This window comes from Struthio camelus, chromosome 38, assembly GCF_040807025.1.
Source record: "Struthio camelus isolate bStrCam1 chromosome 38, bStrCam1.hap1, whole genome shotgun sequence".
NCBI classification, from domain to species: domain Eukaryota; kingdom Metazoa; phylum Chordata; class Aves; order Struthioniformes; family Struthionidae; genus Struthio; species Struthio camelus.
In genome coordinates this window covers 20,401-33,473 of record NC_090979.1, presented here as the reverse complement: position 1 = coordinate 33,473, position 13,073 = coordinate 20,401, and the positions used below count along the sequence as shown (strand labels likewise).

At 76.3% G+C, this 13,073-nt stretch overlaps 2 protein-coding genes across 8 annotated transcripts; one reads left to right on the top strand and one right to left on the bottom strand.

The window, feature by feature from the left end:
- Positions 1 to 778: 778 nt before the first annotated feature.
- On the bottom strand, positions 779 to 9,310 carry PORCN (porcupine O-acyltransferase). Of its 7 annotated transcripts, XM_068924193.1 has the most exons (14): positions 9,241 to 9,310; positions 8,284 to 8,433; positions 7,309 to 7,501; positions 6,657 to 6,700; positions 5,485 to 5,666; positions 4,836 to 4,966; positions 4,692 to 4,706; positions 3,954 to 4,079; positions 3,755 to 3,855; positions 3,037 to 3,113; positions 2,125 to 2,188; positions 1,550 to 1,635; positions 1,331 to 1,441; positions 779 to 1,222 (listed from the first exon to the last, which is right to left on the bottom strand). In XM_068924193.1, exons 2-14 carry the CDS (start codon positions 8,417 to 8,419, stop codon positions 1,121 to 1,123), a joined length of 1,368 nt encoding a protein of 455 aa, XP_068780294.1. In that variant the 5' UTR covers positions 8,420 to 8,433; positions 9,241 to 9,310; the 3' UTR covers positions 779 to 1,120. The 7 variants fall into 7 exon arrangements, with proteins under 7 accessions (XP_068780294.1, XP_068780291.1, XP_068780293.1 ...); XM_068924190.1 differs by lacking the exon at positions 3,037 to 3,113; XM_068924192.1 differs by lacking the exon at positions 3,037 to 3,113 and having other exon boundaries at positions 3,954 to 4,037.
- Positions 9,311 to 9,387: 77 nt separating this feature from the next.
- CDK20 (cyclin dependent kinase 20) lies at positions 9,388 to 12,809 on the top strand. The gene is made up of 9 exons (XM_068924107.1): positions 9,388 to 9,531; positions 9,837 to 9,921; positions 10,576 to 10,689; positions 10,777 to 10,965; positions 11,781 to 11,905; positions 12,010 to 12,072; positions 12,160 to 12,283; positions 12,376 to 12,531; positions 12,645 to 12,809. The coding sequence occupies exons 2-9, from the start codon at positions 9,838 to 9,840 to the stop codon at positions 12,807 to 12,809; spliced, it is 1,020 nt and encodes a 339-aa protein (XP_068780208.1). The 5' UTR covers positions 9,388 to 9,531; position 9,837.
- The last annotated feature ends 264 nt before the right edge of the window (positions 12,810 to 13,073 follow it).

Here is a 13,073-nt window from a genome sequence, read left to right as displayed (position 1 = left end):
GGGTCTCTGCAGGCGCTAGAGGAGCCGTGAGGGGGTCTCTGCAGGCGCTATAGGGCCTCCTGGGGCACTATAGGAGCCGTGAGGGGGTCTCTGCAGGCGCTATAGGGCCTTCCGGGGCGCTATAGGAGCCGTGAGGGGGTCTCTGCAGGCGCTATAGAGCCTCCTGGGGCGCTACAGGAGCCGTGAGGGGGTCTCTGCAGGCGCTATAGGGCCTCCTGGGGCGCTAGAGGAGCCGTGAGGGGGTCTGCAGGCGCTATAGGGCCTTCCGGGGCGCTACAGGAGCCGTGAGGGGGTCTCTGCAGGCGCTATAGGGCCTCCTGGGGCGCTAGAGGAGCCGTGAGGGGGTCTCTGCAGGCGCTATAGGGCCTCCTGGGGCGCTACAGGAGCCGTGAGGGGGTCTGCAGGCGCTAGAGGAGCCGTGAGGGGGGGCCGCGGGCGGCGGCAGCCGGGCTCAGCCGGGCGCTGTCTCTCTTGCAGGTCGCTCCCCAAGGACAAGGGCTCCTGAGGGCACCGGCCGCCCCCCGCGCGCCCCCCGGCCCCTCCGGGGCGCCCCGGCCCCCCGCGGGCTGCGCGCGCCCCCCGCCCCGGCCCCATAGGGGCCACCCCCCCCCCCCCGGCAGCCGGTTCGGTTCGTGCGGCAACAACGAGCCGGGAACACCCGGAAACACCCGGAAACACCCGGCGGCTCCGTGTGCTGGCGGCGAGGGGCGGGGCCCCACGTGGGGCGGGGCCGGGCGGGACACACCCCCATTGGCCGGCGACAGAGCCAATCGGTGCCGTCGTTTCTCCCGGCGACCAACCGGGGCTTTTAATGGGCCGCGAAACGGACGAGAGCGACGGGGTGGGGGGCGCCGAGGCCGGGTCCTCCCAGCCCCAGAGGGGCCGCGTGACGTCACTTCCCCTCCCCTGCACGCCGCCGCCCTAGAGAGGGCCCCTCCCCGCAGCGCCCTTCTTGGCGGGGGGGGGGGGGCTCTATGATGAGGAGGAGCAGCCGCCTATTGGCTGACGCCCAGGGTGGGGGGTGCAACCATAGAGGGGAGCAGTCCTCCGCCGCCCGGAAGGGTGCAGAAGAGGGGCGGGCGGGGGGGGGGGCTCCCCCAGTGCTCCCAGTCGGTCCCAGTCAGCGGAGGAGGCAGGCGACGACCCAGCAGCCCAGCGTCACCCAGTGGCTGGCCCAGCTCAGCTCCGACCACTTGCGCACGGTGTACGACATCCCGTAGCCCTGCGCCGCCGCCGCCGGGGGGGGGGGACAGTGAGGGGGGGGCGGGGGGGCGCCGCAGCCCCCAAAGCCCCGCGATCGCCCCCAAACCGGGGCCCGGCCGGCGCCCACCTGCTCCTCCACGGCGTCGTCGGCCTCCACGTCGAAGAGGGCGCCCAGGTAGGCCAGGTGGAAGAGGGCCATGGCCCCCAGCGCCGCGTTCAGCCCCCGCACCCACAGCGCCTGCCGGGTATGGGGGGGGGGCGGCGCCGCGTCAGCGGGCCCGGGCGTCCGGGGGACCCTCCCCTCCCCTCCCCCCGCCCGCCCGGGGACCCAGGCGTCCGGGCTCACGTCCTTGTGGCGGTGGGGGCAGCCGGGGGGGCAGCGCTTCGACAGGACGCAGGCGTCGAAGATGGCGGCCAGGCGCTGCCGCAGCACTGGGGGGGGCGGCGGTGGGGGGGCGGGGTCAGGGTGGCCCCGCCCGCTGCCCTCCTGGCCCCGCCCACTGCCCTCCACCCCGCCCACACCCTCCTTGGCCCCGCCCACTGCCCTCCTCACCCCGCCCACACCCTCCTGGCCCCGCCCACTGCCCTCACCCTGCCTGGGCCCTCCTTGGCCCCACCCACTGCCCTCCTCACCCCGCCCACACCCTCCTGGCCCCGCCCACTGCCCTCACCCTGCCTGGGCCCTCCTTGGCCCCGCCCACACCCTCCTCACCCCGCCCACACTCCTTGGCCACGCCCACACCCCTCCCAACCTCCCTCGTGCCCTGGCCCCGCCCACTGCGCCGTGGCCCCGCCCACTCCTTAGCCCCCGGGGTGTGTCCCCGTTTGGCTCCTCCCCCGCCCCGCCCACTTCAAGGCGGGGCGTGACCCTCCCGGAGGCCCCGCCCCCGCCCCGCCCTTAAAGGGCCGGCGCGCGCTCACCGTGCTCGGCGTAGGTGATGAAGCCGAGGGAGAGGAGGACGGCGGCCAGGTGGAAGCTGAGGCCCTGGGGGAGCCGGGGGTCAGGGGCGGGGGGGTACCGGGGCGCCTCGGGGGCGGGGGGCAGGTTGGGGCGTATCGGGGGTACGGGGGCAGGTTGGGGGGTGTCGGGGGTGCTTTGGGGGTGCCGTGGGGCAGTCAGCAGCGGTGCAGGGGGTGTCAGGGTGGGTTGGGGTTGCTGGGGCAGTGCGGGGGGGGCTGGGGGTGCCGGGGCGGTGTGGGGGGGTCACGCCAGTGGGGGACCGGGGGGTGTCGGGGGCGGTGGGGGGGGCCGGGGGCAGTGTAGGGGTTCAGGGCGGTGTGGGGGGTGTTGGGGCAGTGTGGGGGGGCCGGGGGCGGCGGGGGGGTCAGGGCAGTGTGGGGGGGCCGGGGCTGGGGGGGGGAACGGGGCGGTGGGGGGCTGTTGGGGTGGTTTGGGGGGGTCAGGGCAGTGGGGGGCCGGGGGGTGTCGGGGGGTGTTGGGGCGGTTCGGGGGGGTGTCGGGGCGGTTTGGGGGGGTTGGGGCAGTGGGGGGCCGGGGGGTGTTGGGGCAGTTTGGGGGGGTCGGGGCAGTGGGGGGGCCGGGGGGTGTCGGGGCGGTTCGGGGGGGGTCGGGGTGGTTGGGGCGGGGGGTGCCGGGGCGGTTGGGGGGTGTCGGGGCGGTTGGGGGGTGCCGGGGGGGTCGGGGGGTGTCGGGGCGGTTGGGGGGTGCCGGGGGGTGTCGGGGCGGTTCGGGGGGGTGTCAGGGTGGTTGGGGGGTGCCGGGGGGGGCCGGGGGGTGTCGGGGCGGTTCGGGGGGGGTCGGGGCGGTTGGGGGGTGCCGGGGGGGTCGGGGCGGGGGGGGTCGGGGCGGGGGGGGGGGGGCGGGGGGCTCACGTGCAGCAGGGCGCTGGCCGCGTAGGTGCCCAGCACGGCCGCGAAGGTGCCCAGGCGCCGGGCGGTCTGGAACACGTCTGCGCCCGCCCGCACGGCCCCGTCACCCCCCCGTCACCCCCCCGTCACAGCCCTGCGACCCCCCGGTCACCCCCCGGCGCCCCCCAGTGCCCCCCGTCGCCCCCTGTGACCCCCAGTGCCCCCCAGTCACCCCCCGGGCTCCCAGTGCCTCCCAGTGTCCCCCTGTGTCTTCCTGCGCCCCCATTAAATGCTCCCAGTAGCCCCAACTACCCCCAAAGTGCCCTTCCAGTGCTCCCAGTGCCCCCAGTGCCCCTCCCAGTACTCCTAGTCCCCCTCCCAGTGCCCCCAGTGCCCCTCCCAATGCTTCCAGCCCTTCTCCCAGTGCCCCCAGTCCCTCTCCCAGTACCCCCAGTCCCCTCCCAGTACTCCTAGTCCCTCTCCCAATACTCCCAGTCCCCTCCCAGTGCCCCCAGTGCCCCTCCCAGTGCCCCTCCCAGTACTCCTAGTCCCCCTCCCAGTACTCCCAGCCCCCTCCCAGTGCTCCCAGTGCCCCCTCCCAGTACTCCCAGCCCCTTCCCAGTGCTCCCAGTGCCCCTTCCCAGTGCTCCCAGTCCCCTCCCAGTGCCCCCTCCCAGTGCTCCCAGTCCCCTCCCAGTGCCCCCAGCCCCCTCCCAGTGCCCCCAGTGCCCCGGGCGCTCACAGGCGTGCAGCCAGCGGGACATGGGCAGGTTCCAGTTGGTGACGACGTCGGCCATGGAGCGGGGCAGCTCCACGCGCAGCGGGCGCGACACGGCCAGGTCCCTGCGCGGCCCCCGTCAGCCGGACGCCGGGGCCCCCCCGGACGCCGGGGCCCCCGTCCCCCCCCCCCCGCCGCGGTGCCCGGACGCCGGGGCCCCTACCAGCGGAGGTGGTCCTTCTCGAGGGAGGCGCCGGAGCCGGCCAGCGTGGCCGTGGCCTCGGAGAGGAAGGCCACGAAGTAGTTGCTGAAGTGGAAGGAGAGGGCGCTCTCGTAGGCGCGCAGCCACCTGCGGGCGCGGCACACGCGTGACGGCGCGGCACACACGTGTCGGGGTGCGGCACGCGTGACGGGGCGGCACACGTGTGTCGGGGCAGCACACGCGTGTCGGGGCAGCACACGCGTGTCGGGGCGGCACACGCATGTCGGGGCGTGGCACACGCGTGTCGGGGCGGCACACGCGTGTCGGGGTGCGGCACACACGTGTCGGGGTGCGGCACACGTGTCGGGGTGCGGCACACGCGTGTCGGGGCGGCACACATGTGTCGGGGCGGCACACGCGTGTCGGGGCGGCACACGTGTCGGGGCGGCACACGCGTGTCGGGGCGGCACACGCGTGTCGGGGTGCGGCACACGTGTCGGGGTGCGGCACACGCGTGTCGGGGTGCGGCGCACGCGTGTCGGGGTGTGGCACACACGTGTCGGGGTGCGGCACACATGTGTCGGTGCGGTACACGTGATGGTGCGGCACACGTGTCGGGGTGCGGCACACACGTGTCGGGGTGCGGCACACATGTCGGGGTGCAGCACACGTGATGGTGCGGCACACACGTGTCGGGGCGCGGCGCACGCGTGCCGTGCGGGACGGCGGCTTCCTTCGCCGACGCCGCATCTTGCTCACCTGGCGACGACGCTCCTGCGGGGGGGACAGAGAGAGGCAGTGAGCGGGGGGGGGGGGGGGGGCCGGACGCCGGGGCCCCGGGGGATGTGGGGGGCCGGAGGCCGGGGCCCCGGGGGATGTGGGGGGGGGCGGGGGGGCCCTCACCGCCGCAGGGGCCGGCAGGCGTAGAGCGGCAGCAGCGCGGAGAAGAGGAAGGGCGCCAGGCAGGTGGAGACCAGCAGGCAGAGCAGCGCCAGCGCCAGGCTGCGCGTCGCCTTCCGCGCCCAGGCCAGGCTCTGCGCCCCGGCCGTGGGTGCGCGGCCCCCCGGGGCCCCCGGACCCCCACCTCCCCCCAACGTCTGCCCTATGCGCCCGCGACCCCCCACGCCCCCCATGCCGTGACCCCCACGTCCCCCTGTCCCCCGTGTCCCCCCGTGTCCCTCCACGTCTCTCCATGTCCCTCCATGTCCCCCATGTCCTCCATGTCCCCCCATGTCCCCCCGTGTCCCCCATGTCCCTCCATGTCCCCCCGTGTCCCTCATGTCCCTCCGTGTCCCTCCATGTCCTCCATGTCCTCCATGTCCCCCATGTCCCCATGTCCCCCCATGTCCTCCATGTCCCTCCATGTCCATGTCCCTCCATGTCCCTCCACGTCCCCCCATGTCCCCCTGTGTCCCCCCATGACCCCCCATGTCCCTCCATGTCCCTCCGTGTCCCTCCATGTCCCTCCATGTCCCCCATGTCCCTCCATGTCCCCCATGTCCCCCCACATCCCGTGTTCCCCCGTGTCCCCCCCGGCCCCCCGTGCCCCTACCAGGGGGGGCCCCTCCACGGCCCGCAGGTAGGCGCCGAAGGGCTCCCAGGGCCCGAAGACGACGGAGCCGGGCGAGCACAGGTAGCCCAGCACCTGGGCGGGCGACGGCTCGGGCCCCGCCGCCCCCCGGTCCAGGTCGAAGCCCAGCGACACCGCCTTCATGGCCACCACCATCTGCGCCCCTGCGCCCGTCACCCGCCGTCACCCGCCGCCACCCGACGGCACCCCGACACCACCCGACGTCACCCTGACGTCACCCGACGTCACCCCGCCGCCCCCCGGTCCAGGTCGAAGCCCAGCGACACCGCCTTCATGGCCACCACCATCTGCGCCCCTGCGCCCGTCACCCGACGTCACCCCGCCGTCACCCGCCGTCACCCCGACGTCACCCCGACGTCACCCGACGCCACCCGACGGCACCCTGCCGCCCCCCGGTCCAGGTCGAAGCCCAGCGACACCGCCTTCATGGCCACCACCATCTGCGCCCCTGCGCCCGTCACCCGACGTCACCCCGCCGTCACCCGCCGTCACCCCGCTGTCACCCGACGTCACCCCGCCGTCACCCGCCGTCCCCCGGCCCAGGTCGAAGCCCAGCGACACCGCCTTCATGGCCACCACCATCTGCGCCCCTGCGCCCGTCACCCGACGTCACCCCGCCGTCACCCGCCGTCACCCCGCTGTCACCCGACGTCACCCCGCCATCACCCGCCGCCCCCCGGCCCAGGTCGAAGCCCAGCGACACCGCCTTCATGGCCACCACCATCTGCGCCCCTGCGCCCATCACCCGCCGTCACCCCGCCGTCAGCACCCGGACACCACCCGACGTCACCCCGACACCACCCGACGGCACCCCGCCGCCCCCCGGTCCAGGTCGAAGCCCAGCGACATCGCCTTCATGGCCACCACCATCTGCGCCCCTGTGCCCGTCACCCGCCGTCACCCCGCCGTCACCCGCCGTCACCCCGACGTCACCCCGACGTCACCCGACGTCACCCCGCCGCCCCCCGGTCCAGGTCGCAGCCCAGCGACACCGCCTTCATGGCCACCACCATCCGCGCCCCTGCGCCGCCTGTCACTCCGCGCCACCTCGTACCACCCCGCCGTCACCCGCCGTCACCCCGCCCGGCTGCAGCCTCCTGCCCTGCCAGGGGCCCAGGCGTCCGGGCGCTCACCTCTCATCTTATGCCAGGTGACGGTGTCGACCATGTGCATCTCCCTGCGGGAACGGGGCCCGCACGGCTCCCAGCGCGCCCAGTGCTCCCAGTGCCCCCCGTCTCCCTCCCCCAGTGCTCCCAGCGCCCCCCAGTGCTCCCAGTGCCCCCCAGTCCCCCTCCCCCAGTGCTCCCAGTGCCCCCCATCTCCCTCCCCCAGTGCTCCCAGCGCCCCCCAGTGCTCCCAGTGCCCCCCAGTCCCCCTCCCCCAGTGCTCCCAGTACCCCCCAGTGCCCCCCATCTCCCTCCCCCAGTGCTCCCAGTGCCCCCCAGTGCTCCCAGTGCCCGTCTCCCTCCCCCAGTGCTCCCAGTGTCCCCCAGTGCTCCCCCAGTGCCCTGCCAGTTCTCCCAGCGTCCCCCCAGTGCCCTCCCAACAAGCCCAGTGCCCCCCCAGTGCCCTCCCAGCACACCCAGTGCCTCTCCAGTGCCCTCCCAGTGCAGCGTGATGCTTCCAGTGCCCCCCCAGTGCCCTCCCAATACAGCCCAGTGCTCCCAGTGCCCCCCAGCCGCCCCCAGTGCCCCCCCAGTTAGCGCAGCTGCCGCCAAGCCCGCTCTGCCCCCTCCCCCCAGCACGCCCAGTGCCCCCCCAGCACGCCCAGTGCCCCCCGCCTACCCCATGAGCAGGTAGCTGAGGGTGGCCAGGGCGAGGCAGAGGCCGCGCTGGGCCCGGGCCCGGCTCAACGCCAGGGTGAGGGCGCACAGGCCGCTCAGCAGCGCCACCCAGAGCGCCTGGGCCCCGAAGAAGTGGTGCAGGGCCAGCAGCCCCCCGGCCGCCGCCCCCGCGTGCCGGCCCCCCCGCGGCACCGCTGCGGCACGCGTCACCCAGCGCCGGCGGCACGCCGCCGACCCCGGGCCCCCCCGGACGCCTGGGCCCCCACCCGGGGGCCCTCCCGGACGCCTGGGCCCCCTGTCACCAGCCCCTGCGTCATGGAGACCCCCCCCAGACACCTGGGACCCCAATCGTGACCCCCTCCCCAGGTGCCTGGACCTCCCCCGGACACCTGGGCCCCCAACCATCCCTCCTCCCGGACACCAGGGCCCCCCCGGGATGCCAGGGTTCCTGGATGCTGGGTGTCCCATGGGCTCCCCCCCCCGGATGCCTGGGCCCCTCCGGACACCTGCGCCCCCAGTTGACTCCCCCAGACGCCTGGGCCCCCCCGGACGCCTGGGCCCCCCGTTGCCCCCCCGGACACCTGGCCCCCCCCGGACACCTGGGCCCCCTGTTGCCCCCCCAGACACCTGGGCCCCCCCGGACACCTGGGCCCCCTGTTGCCCCCCCAGACACCTGGGCCTGCCTGTTGCCCCCCCCGGACACCTGGGCCCCCTGTTGCCCCCTCAGACACCTGGGCCACCCCCCGGACGCCTGGGCTCCCCATTGACTCCCCCAGACGCCTGGGCCCCCCCGGACGCCGGGGCCCCCCGTTGACTCCCCCGGACGCCGGGGCCCCCTGTTGACTCCCCCGGACGCCTGGGCCCCCCCCGGACGCCGGGGCCCCCCGTTGACTCCCCCGGACGCCGGGGCCCCCCGTTGACTCCCCCGGACGCCTGGGCCCCCCCGGACGCCGGGGCCCCCCGGGGCGGCACTCACGCAGGCGGTGGAGCAGGCGGGCGCCGAGGCAGAGCAGCAGCAGGCGCCAGAGCTGGGCCAGGCCCTGGCGGGCCGTGGGCACCAGGCAGCCCGGCAGCACCTGCGCCACGAACTCGCCCGGCCTCAGCGCCGACATGGCCCCCGACGCCCCTGCGGGGGGGGGGGGTCAGGACCCGCCAGCTGTGCCCAGCTGTGCCCCCCCCACATCCAGCTGTGCCCCGGCTCCGCCCCCAAACCCAGCTGCCGCCGCGCGTCCAGCTGCGCCCCCCCCGCCCAGATGTGCAGCCGCTCTGCCCCCCGCCGGCCCCTGCCCCCCAAATCCCACTCCTGCCCCCCCAAATCCAGCCCCTTTGCCCCAAATCCCGCTCCTTTGCCCCAAATCCAGCCCCTTTGCCCCAAATCCCGCTCCTTCTCCCCCAAATCCAGCCCTTTCTCCCCCAAATCCAGCTCCTTCCCCCCAAATCCAGCCCTTTCTCCCCCAAATCCAGCTCCTTCCCTCCAAATCCAGCCCTTTCTCCCCCAAATCCACCTCCTTTGCCCCAAATCCTGCCCCTTTGCCCCAAATCCCGCTCCTTCACCCCCAAATCCAGCCCCTTCACCCCAAATCCAGCTCTTTCTCCTCACAATTAACTTCTTTCCCCCCAAATCTAGCCCCTTCCCCCCAAATCCACCGTTCTCCTGACAATTGAGGTCTTCGCTCCCAAATCTAGCCTCTTTCGCCCCAAACCCGGCTCCCCCCCAAACCCCCCGTTTCCCCCCAAACCCGGCTGCGCCGCCTCCGCCCCGGCCCCGTTTCCGGCCTTTCCCCCGACCCAGCTCTTCCCCAAATCCGCCTTTTCCCCCCCAAACCCGCCCCTTCCCCCCCCGCTCCCCGGCCCCCGACCCCCCCGCCCCCATTTCCAGCCCCCCCGGCCCGTTTCCCCCCCATTTCTGGCCGCCCCCCCCCCCCGGCCCCACCTCGCCCCCCCCGCGGGGCGCCGGCTCCGTCCGTGCGCGCGGGAGGGGCCGCCGCCGCCGAGGGGGCGGGACCCGGCCGCGCCGCCGCCCAATGGCGCCGCCCGCCCGCCCGCCTCGCCCAATCCGCGCCCGCGCCCGCCTCCGCCCGGCCAATGGCGGCGGCGAAGGGGCGGGACCGGCGAGCGCCGCACCACCCTCTCCCCCCTCCCGCCCAGCGGCCGCCGGAAGTTCCGGTCCGTTGCTAGGGAGCCGCCGCGGTTGCCCGGGGCGACGGCGCGGCCGGCAGGCAAGGTGGGGAGGGGGCACGGCCGGGCCGCGCGGGGCATTGTGGGATGGGGGGGTCCTCCAGCGTCCCGTGGTGCACTGGGGGGGGCTTGAGACCTCCAGCGTCCCGTGGTGCATTGGGGGGGGGGGGCTTGAGACCTCCAGCGTCCCGTGGTGCACTGGGGGGGGGGGAAGAAAGAAGGCTTTGCAGGGCATTGTGGGAGGCCGGAGGTCTGCTCTGTCCCACAGTGCCCCGGGGCGGAGGCTTGGCAGGGCATTGTGGGATAGGGTAGGCCTCTGACTTCCCACAACGCCTTGCGCTCGCCTCCCAGCATGACCAGTATGGACCAGTACATCATCCTGGGGCGCGTCGGCGAGGGTGCCCACGGCGTCGTCTTCAAGGCCAAGAACAGAGAGGTGGGGTCCGCCCGGACGCCTGGGCCCCCCGAACACCTGGGTCCCCCGGACGCCTGGGCCCCCCAAACACCTGGATCCCCCGGACGCCTGGGCCCCTGGACACCTGGGCCCCCCGGATGCCTGGACCCTCTTGGGGGGGAGGGGGAGCCCCCGGACACCTGGGTCACCCGGACACCTGGGCCTCCCGGATGCCTGGGCCCTCTTGGGAGGGAGGGGGAACCCCCGGACACCTGGGCCCTTGGACACCTGGGCCCCCTGGACACCTGGGCCCCCCGGACGCCTGGGTCCCCTGGACACCTGGGTCCCCCGGACACCTGGGCCCCCCGGACGCCTGGGCCCTCTTGGGGGGGAGGGGGAGCCCCCGGACACCTGGGTCCCCCGGACACCTGGGCCCCCCGGACACCTGGGCCCTCTTGGGGGGGAGGGGGAGCCCCCGGACACCTGGGCCCCCTGGGCACCTGGGTCCCCCGGACACCTGGGCCCTCCTAGGGGGGAGGGGGAACCCCCGGACACCTGGGCCCTTGGACACCTGGGCCCCCCGAACACCTGGGCCCCCCGGACACCTGGGCCCCCCGAACACCCGGGCCCCCCGGACGCCGGGGCCCTCTTGGGGGGCAGGGGCCGGGGGGCTGAGCCGGCCGCCGGGGCCCGCAGACGGGCGAGACGGTGGCCCTGAAGAAGGTGACGCTGCGGCGCCCCGAGGACGGGCTGCCGGCGCAGACGCTGCGCGAGATCAAGGCCCTGCGGGAGATCGAGGACAACCCCCACGTGAGTCGGCCGGACGCCTGGGCCCCCTCCCGGCCCCGGACGCCTGGGCCCCCCCCCAGCCGCTGAGCCGCCGCGGTGGCCCCGCAGGTGGTGCGGCTGCGGGCGGCCTTCGCGCACGGCCCCGCCGTGGTCCTGGCCTTCGAGTTCGTGGCGGGCGACCTGGGGGGGCTGCTGCGGGCCGCCCCCGCCCCGCTGCCCCCCGCCCGCGTCCGCGCCCTCCTGGCCATGACGCTGCGCGGCCTGGGCCACTGCCACCGCCTCCGCATCCTGCACCGCGTGAGTGGGGCCCCGGCGTCCGGGCGCGGGCGGGGCCGCGAGGGACCCAGGCGTCCGGGCGCGGGAGCAGCCGGGAGGGACCCAGGCGTCCGGGCGCGGGAGGAGCCGGGAGGGACCCAGGCGTCCGAGTGCGGGCGGGGCCGCGAGGGACCCAGGCGTCCGGGCGCAGGAGGAGCCGGGAAGGACCCAGGCGTCCGGGCGCGGGAGGAGCCGGGAGGGACCCAGGTGTCCGAGTGCGGGCGGGGCCAGGGGGGACCCAGGTGTCCGAGTGCGGGCGGGGCCGGGAGGGACCCAGGCGTCCGGGCGCGGGAGGAGCCGGGAGGGACCCAGGCGTCTGGGCGCGGGAGCAGCCAGGAGGGACCCAGGCGTCCGGGTGCAGGAGGAGCCGGGAGGGACCCAGGCGTCCGGGCGCGGGAGCAGCCGGGAGGGACCCAGGCGTCCGGGCGCGGGAGCAGCCGGGAGGGACCCAGGCGTCCGGGTGCAGGAGGAGCCGGGAGGGACCCAGGCGTCCGGGCGCGGGAGCAGCCAGGAGGGACCCAGGCGTCCGGGCGCGGGCAGGGCCGGGGGGGACCCAGGCGTCCGGGCGCGGGAGCAGCCGGGAGGGACCCAGGCGTCCGGGTGCAGGAGGAGCCGGGAGGGACCCAGGCGTCCGGGCGCGGGCGGGGCCGGGGGGGACCCAGGTGTCCGGGCGCGGGACTCGGGTGTCCCCGGGGGGGGAACGGGACAGCCCCAGGTGTGGGGCGATGGGGGGAAACAGAGTGCACAGGTGGGGCCCAGGCGTTCGGGCCGCGAGGGACCCAGGCGTCCGGGCGCAGGACCTCAAGCCGGCCAACCTGCTCATCGACGGCGCCGGGCGGCTCAAGCTGGCGGACTTCGGCCTGGCCCGCGTGCTGGCGGCGGCGCCGCGGGGGCGGCCCTACAGCCACCAGGTGGCCACCAGGTACCGGACGCCTGGGTCCCTCCCAGCCGCCTGGGCCCCAGCCCGGGGACGCCTGGGCCCCAGCCCGGGGGGGGACGACGACGACAACGTCGCCGCTCCCGCAGGTGGTACCGGGCCCCGGAGCTGCTCTACGGCGCCCGCCACTACGACGAGGGCGTGGACCTGTGGTGAGCGCCCCGGACGCCTGGGCCCCCCCGCGCCCCGGACGCCGGGGCCCCCGGCTGACGCCCCCCCCCCGCCTCGCTCCTCCTCAGGGCGGTGGGCTGCATTTTCGGGGAGCTGCTGAACCTGTCGCCGCTGTTCCCGGGCGAGAACGACATCGAGCAGCTGTGCTGCGTGCTGCGGGCGCTGGGCACCCCCACGCCCCGCACCTGGCCGGTGGGAACGGGGAGCGCGGGGGGGCCGGGCCGGGCGCCGGGGTGCCCTGGCGCGGCGCCCGGACGCCTGGGCCCCCCTCCGCACCCCCGCAGGAGCTGGCCGAGCTTCCCGACTACCGGAAGATCTCGTTCCGGGCGCAGCCGCCGGCGCCGCTGGAGACGCTGGTGCCCGACGCCCCCCCGGACGCCCTGGCCCTGCTCCGCCGCTTCCTCGTCTACCCCTCGCGCCAGCGCATCCGCGCCCACGAGGTAACGCCCCCCCCGGCGGGGCCCAGGCGTCCGGGCGGCAGCCCCCCGGCCACCCCGCCGCGGGCTCGGGGCTCTCGCCGCCCCCCTCACCGCGCTTCCCCCCCCTTCCCCAGGCCCTGCTGCACCCCTACTTCTTCGCCCTCCCGGCGGCGGCCCCCCCCGGCGCCCTGCCCTCGCCCCCCCGGGGGGGCCCCCGGCCGCCCCCCGACTTCCGCCTGGACGCCCCGCTGCTGCCCGCGCTGCCCCCCCCCGGCGCCCTGGCCCCCGCGCCCCAGTGAGGGCCGGGGCCCGGACGCCGGGGCCCCTCGGCCGCGCCGGAGGGAGCCGCGGCGGTTGGGGGGGGGCCGGACGCCGGGGCCCCCTCCCCGCGGCATCGAAATCCCCGGAAAATCCCGGCCCCGAATCCCGCGGGAAGAGCCGGGAGCGGCGGCGGCCGTTTCGGGGCGGAAAACCCGCGCCGAGGGCGGGAAAAGGGCGCTCGGGGGCCGGCGCTGGCGGCGGCGCGGGGCTGGGGGGCGGCGGGCGCTGGCCGGGGCCGATAA

Bases quoted from the DNA above. Each gene is read 5' to 3' on its own strand.
- CDK20 (XM_068924107.1), top strand. From the start codon at position 9,838: ATGACCAGTATGGACCAGTACATCATCCTGGGGCGCGTCGGCGAGGGT. The intron at 10,966-11,780 runs GTGAGTGGGGCC...GTCCGGGCGCAG, and splicing joins GCCTCCGCATCCTGCACCGC to GACCTCAAGCCGGCCAACCT. The intron at 12,532-12,644 runs GTAACGCCCCCC...CCCCTTCCCCAG, and splicing joins AGCGCATCCGCGCCCACGAG to GCCCTGCTGCACCCCTACTT.
- PORCN (XM_068924190.1), bottom strand. From the start codon at position 8,419: ATGTCGGCGCTGAGGCCGGGCGAGTTCGTGGCGCAGGTGCTGCCGGGC. The intron at 6,701-7,308 runs GTAGGCGGGGGG...CCGTTCCCGCAG, and splicing joins CTCAGCTACCTGCTCATGGG to GGAGATGCACATGGTCGACA. The intron at 1,442-1,549 runs GTGAGCCCGGAC...CATACCCGGCAG, and splicing joins GCCCCCACCGCCACAAGGAC to GCGCTGTGGGTGCGGGGGCT.